This window comes from Lygodium microphyllum, chromosome 6, assembly GCF_053477565.2.
Source record: "Lygodium microphyllum isolate KBCC chromosome 6, Lygodium_microphyllum_v1.1.10, whole genome shotgun sequence".
In the NCBI taxonomy this organism is placed as follows: domain Eukaryota; kingdom Viridiplantae; phylum Streptophyta; class Polypodiopsida; order Schizaeales; family Lygodiaceae; genus Lygodium; species Lygodium microphyllum.
The window spans coordinates 136,355,507-136,373,228 of NC_141140.1; the positions used below are offsets into that span (position 1 = coordinate 136,355,507).

A 17,722-nucleotide genomic window follows, 5' to 3' on the forward strand; every position below is an offset into this window, starting at 1 on the left:
GAGCACCATGACATATCAAGAAATACATTACAACCCTCAAGTGGAGCAATGAAGAACTCTTCGTTGTCCACATATCCTTGTATATGCAATTGAAACTTTCCAATGAGCAGTGTGATAGGCTTTGCATGGCCTTTGCATGCCATTCGAACTTCCTCCATGGCCTTTACATACCATTATCAAAGAAAATCAATATATCTTGATTCCTAATCTTGCCCCATGCTCTGCACAACTCAGTAGCATTGTCATTGAGCTCATCACTAACAACATCGAGCACTATTCCCACTGATGTTTTGGGCTTTTTTTCCTTAGGATCTCCTTGATTTTTTGATTTTCTAGCTTGTTGCCTATTGGGACAGTCTCTTGCAATGTGACCCTCCTATTCACAAATGAAGCATTTATTTGCCTTCAATTCTCTACATTGCACCAGTATTTTCGAGCCCTTTCTTTGTTGTTTTGGCCTCTTTTAAGGCTGATTTTCAAATCTTACCCTTTTCTCAATCTTAACAACTTTTTATTCAACTTCTCCCCCCTCTCTAAGAAGCTGGAATACTTCCTGTGCAGCAAAGTATTTGTTGTAGCAGTAGTCTCTATGAGCTGAGACATGCTAGACACAGTGGATTTAATGCAAAAATCCTTGATTCCTTTAGGTAGTCCACATACATATTTTTTCACTTTCTCATGAAGAGATACAAAGTGATAACAAGTAATAGCCAGCAATGCATCCCAAAAATTCTTATTATATTGCTCCAGATTCTTACATTCCTTAGCATCTAGCTTATTGCAAGTCGTCATGATGTCCACCTCAAAAGTACTTGTCAATCAATTCGATGCAAACATTTGCTTGAATTGTACCCATAGACGGTGCTCTACCTTGCATCAAAAGGTGGACCACCATTACAATGCATTCCCCTTCAAGAAAGTAGTTATCTTTCGAATTTTTGAGGACTCTTTGAAGTTTTCCCTTAAATAGGCTGTATCAAACTCCTGAATGAAAGTCAAATCTTTCAGCCTATCTTGTGTACCATTGAAGGACTTAAACTTCTCCGCTTTTCCACCCTCATCATAGTCTTTTGCTGCCCCTTTGGGTGTCAAGTTGTCATACACTAGCTACTGCAAAAAGGATGCATTTGCTGACTTTACATCAAAGCCAATACTAAGTGGAGCATTTGCATGACCAACACTCACTCCTTGAGCCCCATAAGCATTTAGGGGTGAAGATGCATTACCAAACATGCTACTTTGTGCCCTAGGCACCAAGCCAATGTTGCCATACATAGGGTTTTTCATGTTTCCAGCCATACCCGAATACATTGAGCCTTGTACACCATGCATTGGCTACTGCATACCATAGAAATTTGTGCCATACCTTACTATATGCGGTCTTTGTCCAATCGTAGCATGAAAATTTGTGCTAGCACCAAAGTATTTTTGGTTGTCCCATCATAGCATGCATGCTGGGTTGTCGAAAATCCATTGGATCGGCACTTCCATGATGGCCTTGCATTTGCATTTCTTGCCTTGTAGATACCAATTATTTTACTTCATTAGCATCTTTGGGAGCTTCAAGTGAAGACTTTGGCATTACCTTCAATGCACCTTGTTGTCCCAAAGGTGTAGAAGATGGCTTCTTCTTCTTGCCATTTCTGTCCTTCGGAGCATTCAAAAATCAGGTGAATTGAGGATCCTTTACGGATTCAACAAAGAGATTTGCTATTTTCCTTATTCGATACTTGAATTGGTCATCAAATTCCTCCACTTTGCTAGTCATTAGCCTCATTATGCCTTGAAGGCCCTGCATCTTACCAAACAACAACATTTTCAGCTTGCTATCCATGGTCTAAGCCTTGCCCAAGATCAAGCATTGCATTTCCTTCTTCCCCATGTGAGTGTCTATTCTGAGAGGCATCATCAGTTCTTGATTGTATCTCATTGTATGAAGACATATTGCTGTAATTTCTCAGCTGATAGCAAAAATTAGCACTAACACAAAGCTTTGGCTTGCAATCAGGTGCCTTGAGTCCACCAAATCTAGGGATTGAGTGAAATTCCGGCAATGGAACCATGAAACCAGCCTTTCTCCTCGGATAGGGTAGTAAAACTTGATTGAGCATTCAATTATAGTAATCAATTACTAAGCATAAACTGAAATGCACACATTACTTCAACAATCCTGGACAATAGACACTTGATTGGCCCAAAAACTGACACCCCATTTGGTATTTCTTTATCTTCAATTGCCAATGTATTTATTACAAGCCGAGATTCCACAATCTCCTTTATTGATCCAAAAGGCCTGTCACAGAGACGCAAAATTTTAAGATGCTTTAATCTTGTCGATAAAATTCAATTAAGTTATTAATCAAATGTGCAAGGTTGTTTAGCACATGTGATGCATATGGTAGTTATTTCATGGTAATAGGCCAAGGACCCCGAGGATGCAATGGGTGTCAAAGGCAAAAGTTATGATAAGTTATGCTAGCTGGGCTTTGGGGGTTTGTTGGTATCAATTTTAACCCTAGCACAGTTGTTTGAGCAATAAGTGGCAGTGGTGACATTAGGGACTAGCATTAATTAATGTCAGTCTAAGGGTCAACAAAGGTTGTGGACCACTCTAGGTTGCAAATGGCCCATCCAATTTAATTATGGATAGGCACATTTAATTTTGGGCAGGGTCAAAAGGGCTGAAATTAATTTTCAAGATGATTTAACTCTGAAGATCAATTATATTGCTCAATACTTTCCTGCATAAGTAATATTCTCGTATTTGAGTGTGTGAAACAATGGAAGATAAGCTGCTTGTATGTAGGCAAAAAGTAATACAAAACTAATGACTAGTCAGTGAGTAATAAATGTGGCCAACACAAAAGTGTAATGTAGTTGCAGTGCAAGTCCTATCACCCAAGATTTTTACTCTACTAACACCCTCTCTTAGATCATAGGTGATCAGTACAATAAAATATACAATGATTAAGTATTTATTACAATACATACAACAATTAGCTAATAGGACCATGGATACCCAATTAGTGGGTGATTAAGCCACCATGAAGGTGCCTAAAAAGATACTGAAGAAAGAATGAATAGCAAAGTCCAATAAGTTGTAGATAATATGAAGTACATGTGTCATGATTCTTATAACATCATTATTTGTGATCACTAATCACAAGATTTGGATTATAAATGTCTAGTGGGACTTGAGTAGTTGTTTAACTGCCAAGTACTAAGTACAAAAGACTAGAGTAGACAATCTAACAAAGTCACATTTGACAAAAAGTAAATCATAAATGCCAAGGCCTAAGATACATGGAGCAAATGTAAATCAAAATAGACCATCTTGCAAGCATTACTTGGAACCTTGAGATATGTATCGTAGTCCTCGTCACCAGCATGTTGTTGCTCTTCCTCTTGCAATATTTCTCACTCTACAAAAGGATCCGCTTTGGCAATCACTCTCTTGTCGAGCATGCACAAGTTGACACTTAGAAAAACATAAATATTTACCTTTTTTGTGCTAAGGCAATTTCTTCTCTTTGATGCTATATGGTTGTCGAGCTCCTAAGCTGCTCCAAACAAGATGAATTAATCACTTGGTTGAGTATATGAATGGCTAACTATTGTAGCATGGGCTCATTTCTATGTAAATTGACCCAATTGTAATGCTATGTCAAACAATCTTAAAACAATTCAGAAGTACATCATGATCACCATAGGAGCTAGGAAATGCTTTATAGTGAGCCAATTGATTTATGAATAGTTCTCTTGGGGATAGGATTAGGCACCAATTTATACGAGGCAGACATCCAACCAGCTTGGGCTTCTTTATCTTTCACTTGATTGCTACTTTTAAACTATAGGTCCAACTTGAATGTCGTTGTGTGCATAGTGGGAATAGTAGGAATCCCACTTGTTGACATAGCTCATGGATAGTCTCCTATTTGTTAGTATCGAGCTCTAAAACTTTAGCCTCTCTATCATTCTATCCATGGCCTCATAGACCTTGTCAATAGTCGGTTACGTAGCATCCACAAGTCTCAACAAATGCAAATTTGTTGTACCATGGCATCAATATGCTTCACATTCTACAAAAACATAAGATTTTAGCCAACTCTTTGCATTTTGGTTTGCAATTGTACCAAACAATCATCACTATAAAAAGTTGTTGTAAAGCAACGTTCCATGTGCTCAATTTCCCCACTATAAGAAAACTAGAAGCAAATCATTTATTCGAATATTTCAATAGTGTTTTTATTTGGCTTGTTGAATTCATGGCATAGGAACTAACAATTTAACACAAATGGCACTATGTGTTTTACCATGTCAATAATGGGCTTTATCCATGGGAAGTTTTCAATGTCTTTTAGCAAGTTATTGAAAGAGTGAGTCATCTAGAAAGAAACAATAATATGAGGATTCACACTTTGCAAAGTAACACATGTTGCCTTATTTGCAGGCTCACCATCAACAACAAACCCAACACTAAGTTTCTTCTTTTCTTGTGGATCCCATATTGTGAAAGTGCGCAATGAAAGCATGAATACATAGAGAGAGAAGAGTAGACAAAAATACAAAAGACAAAAGGAAAACACTGATTTGAATGCTAATGAAGGGCTGCACACTAATCATCCCTTACACATTGTGGAGGGGTGTTAGTGTGTGAAGTGATGTGGAGCAACGGAAGCAAAGCGATAAGCTATTGTAAACAGAGAATTGAACAAAAGAACAAGAATACATGAACTCAAAAACAATATGACAAGGAGGAGGAGTGGCCTATAAATAGGCTGAAATAAAGAAATACAATGATGAAAGACTTATTGTAGAATAATGACAACTAGAGATGGCCATGGATAGGTAGTGGATCTTGTTGAGCAAAAAATGCATTAGCTTTACTTAAACAGCCCCAAAACTTGCTTAATTAATAAAGAAACCTTGTTTATTTAAAAGATCTGCGATCCTAGAGAGTTTTTGTGTCCCATATGCACAAACACACTTGGGAGGGTCCAAATTTTCTATAAATACGTATGCTGCCCTCCATTCAGCCTACAATCTTGTTTTTGCAGATTTCAGGTGTTTTAGCTTGCTGCCCACACACCGTTCGCGGAGGACATCTCAGCTAAAGCTGTTCATTGCTGTCTACATTAGTTGGTGCATGATTTTCAGCCCTTTTCTCGTAGTTTGGAGCTGATCCCAGCAAGGTGACTGCTGTTCCTACACAAACCTGTTGCCATACTGCTTGTCACGTCATCTGCAGCCAGTGTTTGGCAGTTTTCTCTCTCCTCGCCCAGCTTCTACAGGTTGTCGCCAGGTTGTCCAACTTGCATTTTTAGTCTTTCTTTCTCATGTAAGTTGTCCTGCATGCGTTTTTAGTCTCTCTCTCTCCTGCAACTTGTGTTTTTAGTCTTTCTCTCTCTTGCAGGCTGTCTTGTCTGCGTTTTCAATCTTTCTCTCTTGTAGCCTATGTTTTTAGTCTTTCTCTCTCCTCATTGTTGTTTGAATCAGATCCTCATTGCTGCATTTGCTGGTGTTCGACATCCGGAAGCTGTCTTGTTGCAATTCGGAATCCGTTCAGAGTACGACATACTCTCCAACTCATTACCCTTGCCTTGATTCTTGAGATACAGGAGTTTAAGGTTTAGTATTCTTTCTCTGCATAGTGTGTTTACTGCATGAGCATTGCATATTCAGTAATCATATTATTTCATTTATTCACTGTGTCCATTGTCTTTGAGTTACTCTAACCCTAACTGAGTTCTTTTATCAGTCGACGCTTTGTTGTATAATTGTTATTTGTATTTCTGTGTCAGAGTATTTCTTTATATGGTATTAGAGCTTGGTACTCTCTAAGAAATCTAGGCCTTTGATTTAAAAGCTCTCCGCAAGAAGCAAGAACAACAGTAGGTTCAAATGACTTCGAACATATCAACACCAATTCAGTCTCCAGAACAATCTATGTCGAGAACCGAGCGAGAGTGGGCAGAACAACTTGCTCCACAAAGTTTCGACATGGTGGAAGTCACTTCTGACAACATAGAAGAAAGACTATACAAGCTTTCCACTTAAGAATATTGAGTGATCATAGAGTTTGATTGAGGAGCTCAATCGAAGGATTGCCCTTTAGGAGAAGCTACTCAATGAAGGTATGCATGAATTTCTCTTCAGATGATGTGCATAAATGTGATGATATTGTAGGGCCGTCGAGACTTCTCAGGGATGGGCCCCTCTATTGGAGAAAGAGATCCGGAATATGTTTCATTATTTCATCCTCTTCCGTCCACTTCGGTGCAAGGTACTTTAGATTAGTCTTTTGTTCCTTCGTCTTCTACCTCTTCTACTTTGCAATATACTGGTAGAATTCATGAGGAAGGTAGAGTACAATCAGTTGACTATAGAAAATGTTCTCTTGAGGAGCAATTCTTGTATGTTAACACACATCGTGGGGATTATAAGAAAAAGCTAGGTATCTCTTCTTCTACCCTTCCTTTTTTTCAATTAACTTCTCAAAATCAGAATGAATTTGATGTTCCTATTTCTACATTGCATGGTGCATCATCATCATAATCATTTCATTTTCAATCATTAAATGGTAAAAATGAATAAAATACATATGCATCCTTCACATCACAAATTCAAAACCCACCCATCCCACCACATTCTTATATTGCTTTCCCACTTTTTTTCACACCATTTATATTCCCCTATCAAACACCTCATGTTGCACCTGACACCGCACCAGGGGGTTTATTGAAACATAGGCATCGCCTCTAGAACCTCATCCTTTCCTCCATCAGGTGGTGTTTCACCTACTTCTCACACACTTTCGGGATCATTGCAGCCTGGGTGTTTCCCCTAGTCTCTCCCGAGTGTGGATCAGTTTGTTACCACAGCTTGCCTCTATAGTATTGCCTAGTGAATCTCTTGGTTATGTTGTTGTGCCCCAGCCGAGCTTTGGACAAGGCTTCCGTGTCCTAGTACCTTCACCTCCATTGGCACCTTATGGAAACATTCATGTTCCAGTGGCTCCGCATCAATCGGCACTCATTGGACACTACTTGCCTATTTCTGCCTACCCATCTTTTTCCCCTCATTCTTCCTATCAGACACATTCACCACCACCATCTTACCCTCCACCTCCATCTTATCCCACTTTTCCGACGCCTCATGGTTTCATTTCATCTTCTGCCAAGCATGCTTTCAATGATAAGACTCATTTTAATGTGTCAAACTTTACCACTTGGTCGAACTTGATGAGACATGTCCTTGACTCCTAGAATCTATGTGATCTTGTGCAAGGGTTGGAACCCCAACCCGATCCCGCACTTGTTTCATACGAGGTTGTCCGCTCATGGAAGGCTAGGAATGCCTCCGTTATTGTCGAGCTGATGCAGGGCTTATTGCCTGAGTTTCATTCCCAGCTTCAGCATTTTGACTTAGCGTCAGAACGATGAGCGCACTTGACTGACTGTTATGCAGCTTGGGGTAGGACCCGTCGTAAAAATCTTGACCATGAGCTCCAACTCTTTAAAATCACTGACCGGGATGACTTGAAAGTCAAGTTGGTTGAGTATCGGCGATTTCTTGCCGAATTCTCAACTACGGGGACTCCCAAGTTCTCTGACGATCAAGTCACATTGTTTCTAAACAAACTCCCTAGGAAATACTTCAATTTTGTGGAAGGTGTAGTTTCAAAGTCGACCATGTCTACTGTCTATGAATCTGAGTGTTAGCTGTTGTGTTACACATGGTTGGTCGATCAATTTCATATGAATTTTTCCTCAAAGGGGGCTCTTGTTACTCATTCTCAGAAGGGGCAACATGGGAAGGGCAAACAAAATCAATCCGTGGAATCCCAAGGAAACTCCCAATCACAACTCAAACAAGGGTGGTAGAATGTACCTCAAAAGAATAGGTATTGTCAACATTGTCAAAAGGTTGGTCATTTTGACAATGAGTATCGATCAAAGACCAGAGATACAACACCCAAATCTAAGTCTCAAACCCCTACCCCTCAGTTGGGCAACCCCAAGCATGGGAGGCAGGGTGATGGCAAGGGGCAGTTTAAAGGTCAGACTCATATTGCCACCGCTCAGTCATCTCAGTCGACAACGTTCTCAACTCAAGAGGGCTTGTTTGACTGGTTTGCAGAGGCCCACATCGTCTCCATAGAGACAATGGATATGAGTCTCGTTCACATATGTGAGTTGTCTCTTGACGAGGTTACCGAAGAGGTCCACTCGTCATAGCTAAGCAGTTCAGCTCCTGTTTGGATTGTGGACAGTGGAGCTACATATCATATGACTCTTATAGAGGACATTTTCCGCACTCAAGCTCCTGCAGTCGGGCGAGTCCGCATAGGAAACAACTCCTCGGTCAAGATTCAGGCTCAAGGTAGCATTAGTTTTGCCATTGACAAGGGTTCGGATTTGGCTTCGCTGGACATTGTATACCATGTCCCCCAGCTTGGGATAAACTTGCTATATGTTCAGTAGCTTTGCCAGTTGGGGCAAGCAACTTTCTTTACAACGACCACAGTCGAGATCCTTGACTCTCAAATTGGTTTAGTGATTGCTCGCTGTAAAGCATAGCCAACAGTCGAGGGCTTCGTGTTCCATAGTCTCTAGGCATTAGCCACATCTCGGGAGTCTAAGAACAGTGAATCCGTTTGGAGTACAACACTCTCTCTAGCTCATTATCCTTGCCCTAATCCTAGAGATACAGGAGTGCGAGGTTCAGTATTCATTCACTGCATAGTGTGTTTGCTGCATGAGCATTGTATATTCAGCAATTATATCACTTCAGTTATTTTCTGTGTTCATTGTCTCTGAGTTACCCTAACTCCAATTGAGTTCTTTTATCAGTCTGTGCTTTGTTGTATGATTGTTATTTGTGTTTCTGTGTCAGAGTATTTCTTTGCAGGGTGATCAAGCCACATTCAAGGGGTCTCAAAAAGATGCTGATGGCGATGTTAATCATTACCAATCGCTAACTACAAAGACTAGAAATAGTTGAATATTGATGCTTGTCCCAAACCAGCTCCATCGAAGCACATTATGACCATGGATTCCTCACCTTCGGCCAAATTTCCTAGTGTCCCCTTATGTGGGAACAAACTAGGAGCAAATACCGCTCTCTCTCTTATATCTCCTATGTAAACTTGAAAGGCAAATTAGCTCCAAGGTTTGAATATGCCAAACTTTATCAATGCAAATGGAAAGCCATGCTCAGGGTTCCTCACACTGGTATATGAATGAGGTTCGCATGCCCTACCACCAGCCCCCGCTCACACTCCCTCTTGTTAGCAAAGTACATGTCATAAGAGTTTGTTGATGTGCATTTCAGATTTTATGCCAGAGCATTTTACTGCTGGCTGATCTGATTTTGGAAATTGGCATCTGCTTTTAGGCTGGCTGATTGGCCATTTTCTTGGCATTATTTTTGCCTATGTGTAGGCAATGTCCCTCCTTCTCAGTTATTCATTAGATATACATCCTACAACATGACTATATTTCCTGAGTCTATTTTCTTTGGGTTCTCGTGTTCTTGTTGTTCTCTTTTTTGTTCTTTGTGTTCATTGCAGTCTATATCAGCAATGTCTCTTTGCTTTTGTTGATTCGCACTTTTTTTGACATGGTATCAAAGCTTATGCCCGTTGGTTTTGGTGCTGCCTTCTGTTTTCAGGTTTATTTGTGCGTAAACTGCTACAACAACGGTGGCAGTTCCCAGCCACAAGGCGGTTGTTTGTGGCTTGCATTTTGCCACTGCCTCTTGCATTCTGCAGTTTCTGCCTATGTTTACATCAATAGGTGCATACATTTACATCAAACTGCTGTTGTTTTTGCTGGTACAGCTCTCGACTTTTCTGTTTTGCAGCCATTTTCAACTTTATTTCACAAATTTTCTCTCCAACAATGTGTTTTCAGCTTGATTTGAACTTCCTTAGAGGACAGATCACATGTGTCAATTGTTGTGCTTCTATCATTACATTCCCTTCACTTTGGTTCCTCTCTATCTTTTGAACTTTATTGCTTGACCTGTTGAACTTGTGGATTGGGTTATGTCTCCGCAAGTGCCTGCCTCTCTCTAATCTCTTGCCTTCTTTCATCATCCTTGCACCTTGCCTGAATGGCACCTCCATGTTGCTCTACTGATGACAAGCTTAAGGGACTTGAGTGTCTTACTTGGAGTTCTGTGATGAATGCTTGGTTTGTATAGAAGCGCCTATTGTACGTTGTTTCAAGAGCCATTTATGTCCCTATATGCCCTCTCCATTCCAAATGATTGGTACAAAGACAATATGAAGAAGCAATTCTTACTTGGGAGATCGATCACCAATGATTCCTATGCCTACTTTACTCTTTCCCAATTTATCTTGTTGTGCTTCTATCATTACATTCCCTTCACTTTCGTTCCTCTCTATCTTTTGAACTTTATTGCTTGACCTGTTGAACTTGTGGATTGGGCTATGTCTCCGCAAGTGCCTGCCTCTCTCTAATCTCTTGCCTTCTTTCATCATCCTTGCACCTCGCCTGAATGGCACCTCCATGTTGCTCTACTGATGACAAGCTTAAGGGACTTGAGTGTCTTACTTGGAGTTCTGTGATGAATGCTTGGTTTGTATAGCACCTATTGTACGTTGTTTCAAGAGCTATTTATGTCCCTATATGCCCTCTCCATTCCAAATGATTGGTACAAAGACAATATGAAGAAGCAATTCTTACTTGGGAGATCGATCACCAATGATTCCTAAGCCTACTTTACTCTTTCCCAATGCATCTTTTAAAGTTCTTTCCCCTTGCCAAACATCTTCAGAAAGTGTGCGAGCAGTTATGGCTTATGTATGGGTACGAGGTTCCGTCGACCATGTGTGCTATGACCCTCTATAGTCAACTTCAAATTGTTAGGTTTGAGGCAACTGATATGATTTAATCATTCCTACTTTGGGTGATACAAATATAGGATTAGCTTTGACACAAGTTCGTCCTTCCAAAAGCACACCTTGTGGGGATTGCTCTCTACAAGCTTCCCCTCAAGTTTGATGTTGAGGCCAATGCTTTATGAGCTCAAACATTGGCAACACTCGTTAGTTTTGAGCACAAGACTCTATGTTACTTGACCATGAGGCTTCTTTGTGTTTATAAGGGAGGCTACCATCTTAATATGATAGCAAGCAAGATGCATTTATGCATAATGTTATCATTGTGGTAAGAGGGGGTATTTTCAAAAAGAGTGCAAGAAACTAGTGCTATAGCAAAAGGGGAACAAGAAGAAGAAGGGTAAGGATTCCTTCAATGAGTCATCATCATCGCTTTTCTGGGTATATCTTTGTCAAAAGTGATGCAACAATGGAAGCATAAACAAGTGCTAGAATAAATTGCTAAACACAAGATAGAAGAGAAAGAAAGAGAGAACAGTGTAAAGAAGGAAACTCAGAAGAACGCTTGGGAAACGGAATCCATATACCAAACACGAGACAGTTGCGTACAACAAGAGTCACTAGCTGAGTAGGCATTGGCTTTGGCTTCTCTCTCCACCAAAGTATGCATTGGATCTGCAAGTAATGAATGAGAGACTGTGGAGGAGGAGCCTAAATAAATAGGCCAAAGGAATGCCATAAATTGCTACAGGTCAGCTAGTATTTAATGCTGGTTGGCCTGCCATGAAACGCTAGAAATGACAAAAGAAAGACATATAAAATGCTGGATAAAATCCTAAATAATTTGGGGTGTGCCGAGCCCACTCTGGCATGCACAAACTCACACATGAGCTAACAATACTGCTAACACCATCTCATAGATCATGGGTGATTTGATACAATACAATGATACAGTGATAAATGACTCATCATAGGCCACTAGCTTCTTTTGTTTCCGTAGTGCCACTAGCTTCTTGTAGTCCTTGAAGACTTGCCCCTTCTTGCCACAGAAGTAGCACTGATCCTTCTTCTTTTGTATGTCACCCCTCTATGAAGCACCCAAGGCACTTGAATGAGGGCTGCCAGAATGAGAGGGCAGCGAGCTTGTAAGACATTTGCCACACCATCTAACTCCGAGATTTTTATGATGCCTCTTCCTTAGCAGTACTTTACTAATTTGCAACTCAAACTCTAGATTGGGTTTAGATACTCATGAAGGCACCCCTCCTGTTTCTTTCTTCCTTTGGGCAACATAACCAAGCGGAATTTCCAAAAAGCTAGTTGCATATTTGGCCAGACTGTCTTGGGTGCTGAGTGCTTTGCAGATCACTCAATTGAAATCATGGATCATTGCTCCTAAAAAACTCCAGGTACAAAGCTAAGTGACTTCTAGATCCACAGTGGACTTTCTTGCCACCATTGTGACTACTTCCTAGATAACCAGTCTCAAGAGTCTAGTGTACTACTATCTACTTAGATTGATAGCCTGCTGTTAATAGTAGCTGACTTGTGAGCTATTTTATTTGTAAGTTTAGCTGTAATTGAGTCGCACTCTTTTTCTTTGCTCTAAAATCATGCAATTTAATATGACAGAGTAGTTGGTGCGATGGATGCCATGTTATGAGAAGGAATTGAATGCATTTCTAAAATAGTTCTTCGTGCTTGTTGATTTTTAGACTGGAGGGGCAGTGACTGCTTTATTTGTAGCTGCAATTCCTACTTTACTGGTGAGCATTTTGTACTCATGCTTTACCCAATTTCATTTAAATTGTTTTAATCATCTGATAACGTATGGAAATTGAACTCCTGATAGAGCATGTGTGTAATTTGAACTTCTGTAGACACTAACACATGCTTATTTAAAACTCCTTGCTGCTTAAGGCTTTTAAAAGAGCAGCTGAATCGTTGGAGAAGCTCCTCGAAGTAACTAGGGAGGAGCTTCCAGGTACAATGGCAGCTGTCAGACTCTCAGGAATGGAAATTAGTGATCTCACCATGGAGCTCAGTGAGTTGGGGTGAGTAATAGTGCATCTCTGGTGCAGGGGACAATGGTGCATTCAAGTTTAAATTAGTCCCATTTTTTGATGACGCTTGAAACTTGACTTGTTGGAAACAAAATAGGCAGGAGATATCATCAGGTGTAAAGAATTCTGCTCGTGCAGTTCGTGCAGCACAAGATGGGCTTCGGCGGATGAGCAGCATAGCTTCAATGGGTTAGTATGATCTAATTTGAAGCACTGCTAGATATGTGCATATCTATCCATAAATTCTGCCCAGCCTGCTGATAACAGTACAAATAAACCATAGCACCATAAAATGTGAGTTGCTTCATTCCATGTGTTCATGAACTTTCCATCCACATCAGCTGTATTGAGCTATTTATACAAGCACGTTAACTGAAACCATAGCTCTTGCTAGTCTGTGATCTTCATAACATGATGGTTGCCAACCACTGTTTCCTGTTCACTGGGTAGCTTTTTTACAGAAACAAGCCGCAGTTCCAGCAGAGTCGGTGAAGGTAGCAGTGGCACAACCAACAAAGGGTCTTCGCAAAAAGTTAACACAACTGCAGGTGATCTTTAATAGCTTTATTACTGTAAAATATTGTATGAAGTGGATTAGGAGATTATGGAGAATGAGACGTTCACAGCTACCTGGGAGGGCCATCTCAACCAAGGTGAATTGATTAAGCTTTCATAGCTTGAGTGAGATATAATTGCTTAATAAGTTCAAGATCTACAATCATTATAAAGAGACACAGCAGTCCAATCGTTTGGACAGTTCTGCATGAAATCAAAGTGCCTAGAAGATGAAAGGGTTTCAGATATTCAGGCAATCATCTGGGCAATATTGACCGCTGTTGTATCTTGAGAGTTACTATAGTTCTAATTTTTTAAACTTCAGACTTTACGAGGCAGTCTGGAAGATGGTGAAATTGTAGCTTTGATATAGATTGAGAACTCCACAAATCTTAGACTGGAAGCCTGCTGGCCATGAAGTACCAGCAAATGCAATTTAAGACTGAAAGAATTGTTCTGGGGGCAGGCCACTCAAATGCAATTTAAGACCACTCACAATTGTGTCCTTCCATATGTTCGGAACCTTTTTACCCACAATTTCAATCATTTGGCCATGTGCCATAGTTTATTAGTAGGATCTTGAATTCCATGGTGAAGTGGCCATGGCTTTGCCACAAACAAAAGAGCATCAATGGTTAGATTACTTGCAAAATCAATGCAGAAAAATCATAGGTACCTATGAATATGTAAAATTGAATCTACATGATTGCCATGCAATATGTATGGAGAGGTTCCGCAATTCTCTTTGAAATTTATAAAAGATGGGCCGTGCCCTTCCACATTCACTGGACTGCACGTCCTGGTAATACATGTGCTTGAAGTGTAACTACTAGATCACAAGCATGGCTTTGTATTGGGGCTCCTCTCTCTATGATTGTGCGCAGCTCTTTCATTCTTTCTCAGCATTATTGTTGTAATCATAAAGGTGTTCTCCTTGGTTGATGCATGGTGGAGCATGAGTTCAGCAACAGATCACCACATAGAATGACAGATACCTAAAAAGAAATTTAGATAAAAGTTTGGTTTGGAATATCTAAAGATCTAATTGATTAGAAAGAGAAAGTCGAATCTATGTAGGGTATCATCAATTTTTTGGTTTTCTAATTTTATCTATATCAAATTGTGGATTAATTGATCCAATTGCATAGTACACGTGCAAGAGTAGCAGCTTCTATGTGTGGGAAAATTTGTATGTTCATAGTGTCAAACAATTGTTAATATGGAATGTCGCAGATTATACACATGCAAGAGTTGTGGCTTTTACATATGCTTCACTGATGCTACACAGTAGATAGAGAGGAGGATTTGGTTCCCTTGGACTATGTAAATGTGTAGTTTTTCAAATAATAGTGTGTCAATTTGTCTGGATTGAAGAGTGTTCAAACTAAAGAATCATGTAGATTTAAGAATTCTATAGGTTGTACACATGCATTTTACAAGATTCAAACCTTGGGGGTACTCCAAAGTTAAGAGAGAATGGCATTATTCTCTTTGATTATGTAAACTTTATATAACAAGAAGGAATGTCAAATTGCTAGACTAAAGAATATCAAAATTGGAGAATCAAATAGATTGAAGGACATCCATACTGAAAACATGGAGATTGAAGGATGCCCAAACTAAAGAATCATTTAACACTTGCCTAGATTGAAAAATGTCCAATTAGTGTTGGCTAGTGTCATGTGATCGTTCCTCCCATAAACCAATGGCCATAATCCTAGGTAATCATCTTATGTGATAAACAAAATTAATATCCACACTATACAACTATGTGTATGATTTGTTAAACATATTGTAATTCATTGCACTTCATCAAACAATGATTAACCAAAAGGAGGTATGTATAATCCAATGGAGATTCATCTATTTACATGTCAAAAAAGAGTTCCAACCAAAGTGGAACATTATTCAATAATAAGTGAGCACACTCTATCCAAACTTTAGAAACACAAGTTTGAAGATTATGAGCATCCATTGTTGCAACACTAGAAGAACGAGATAGACTAGCATAAGTATATAATTAGTAAATTAGAAGAGTGATTTGATTGGGAACCCAAAGCATATCTATTATAATCTTGTACATAAACAATGTGTGGACTCATGGTATGTATAGAGTGTTAAGGTAGCCTCAACTTATTAGGGCCATAAAGGCATTGGATATTATTAGAAGCATATTTTTTAAGAGAGCTTTAAACATAATATTTATAGCGCTATGTATCCTCTTACAAGAATCAAACATCTCATATGATAACATCATCATGATGGAACATAAAATCATAGGTGGCTATATTCATGTGACACAAATATTCCAATATCATTTGAATCTTTATAGGTGAATTGCTCTTTAGAATATCAACTTATAAATCTAGTTGTAGCTACAATGGAGGAGAATGGTATAGAAGTTTGATTAAAGCAAGAGCAATTTCAATCTAGTTTCCAAATTGGAAAGGTCATGTCTTACACACATATTTTAATATCATTCGCGTTTATAGAGATGAATTGCTCTTTAGAATATGAACTTATGAATCTAGTAGTAACTACAATCGAGGAGAATGGTGTAGAAGTGTGATTGAAGCAAGAGCAAATTAGAATTTTATTTATTTTTGGATTGTGTTACATTTGTACTTGATGAGAAAGGTCTTTTAGGTGCTTGCTAAGTATTTAAAGCAATCTTTTTATTTCTTATACCTTGAAGGTTAGTACTAGTGAGCTTTGATGATATTCTTTTATTTTCTTTTTAGTCAAGTTGAATATTCAACGATTGGTTGACAATTGGATATCCTTTTGATACCACTTTGGAGAAACTCAAGGAGGGTCCAGATAGAAGAACGTTTTGAAGATTTGTTCAAACTTGTGACATACAAAGCAAGCACTTGTAAAAACATTCCATTTGAGTTTTAAATACTTGGCATTTGTACTTCTCATATTTTCACCCTGAATTTAAATCTCTCACATTGAGTATAAAATACTTAGCATCCATACATTTAACATTTTCCTCATCTCTATTCCAAAGGATATGAAAACAAAATATTATTTGCAGTAACTTGTAGTAATATTCACCATGTGGCATTATCCTTATCTTTGTTGTGCTATATCTAAAAGTTCAATTTGTTGATTCACAATATTTGTTACACGTGCACCTATACACACATGTATTCATAAATCACTAGTATGATACTTTAAAGTTACAAGCAATGCCTAATAGAAAGGCTTTGTAACTTGCTTAAATCTTGACAAGTTCAATCTTTGCTACTCAATATTGTAGCACAATATTCAGGGAAGTAGAAGTACAAGCCATTCTATATGGCTTGAAATATATATTGTGATATTTAAAAACATGTAATGTTCAAAGATCCTAGAATGTGATCAATGATAGGACCATTAGCTAGCTTGCTTCTATGCATTTTGTTGCAAAGACTAGCTATAGTGTGTGATTTGCTTTAAAATCTCAATAACGCTTAACATTGGTCTGTTTTTCAAGATAGATCAATAACCCTTTACCGACTATAAGAAATGGGGTATAAGTTGATTGTCATTGGTAGCACACATCATTGAATGATGTCATTAATGAATAATGTATTACCTATATCAAAGGGTAATTAAATATTTATAGATGGCTTGGTATGGAGAGGCACACTATATCTATTGGAATGGGATGTGTTACAATAGCTATGACACTATTCTCAACCATATACAAAATAAAATCTTATTTTTGGTACCATATTTGTGTGTTTAGTGGGAGCAAAATTGGCTTCAAATTTCACGTAGTCATAAATGTCCATAGTGCAACTTTAAAGTAATACTCACAAATTTCAATAACTCCAAAATTCTAGGCATGAGCCTTTGATGCCAAAAACCTATTGACAAAACATCAATCTTCTACTATTGTTAAATGGTTTTGACTACCTTTTATATCAATAGACCATTGATATCTAATGTTATCAACCTTGATATGAAGACCAAACAAAGAAAAAACAAACTCATTAGTTAGTGTTGTAAAAAGCATCAAAAATCATCATGGAAAACTCCAAAACAAATGTGTTGTACAATGGGCTCACATCAATATGTAATGTCCAATCCTTTACCCCATCAATATCCTTCTCTTGTACTTCACCTTTTGTTTTGCCTCTATCATCTCCCTTGTGCTCCACATATTTATGCTCTTTAGCCTCACCATCTCTATTCTACTCCCAATGCTATTGCTCAACATCCTCGGCATCCTCATCTCCATTGTCTT

The 17,722-nt window shown here is 38.8% G+C and overlaps 1 protein-coding gene across 4 annotated transcripts in view; it reads left to right on the forward strand.

The window, feature by feature from the left end:
* LOC148035176 (uncharacterized) overlaps positions 1-16,452 on the forward strand; it is a 34,307-nt gene extending 17,855 nt beyond the window's left edge. Inside the window, exons 2-6 of one of the 4 annotated variants that reach the window (XM_087680153.1) lie at positions 12,583-12,633; positions 12,788-12,921; positions 13,028-13,119; positions 13,381-13,478; positions 16,227-16,452. In XM_087680153.1, the coding sequence (XP_087536279.1) occupies positions 12,583-12,633; positions 12,788-12,921; positions 13,028-13,119; positions 13,381-13,478; positions 16,227-16,235 (384 nt within the window). In that variant the 3' untranslated portion in view covers positions 16,236-16,452. Of the gene's footprint in view, positions 1-12,582; positions 12,634-12,787; positions 12,922-13,027; positions 13,120-13,380; positions 14,312-16,226 lie in introns of those variants that run through there. The other 3 variants (XM_087680152.1, XM_087680151.1, XM_087680154.1) reach the window with 3 other exon arrangements.
* Positions 16,453-17,722: the final 1,270 nt, after the last annotated feature.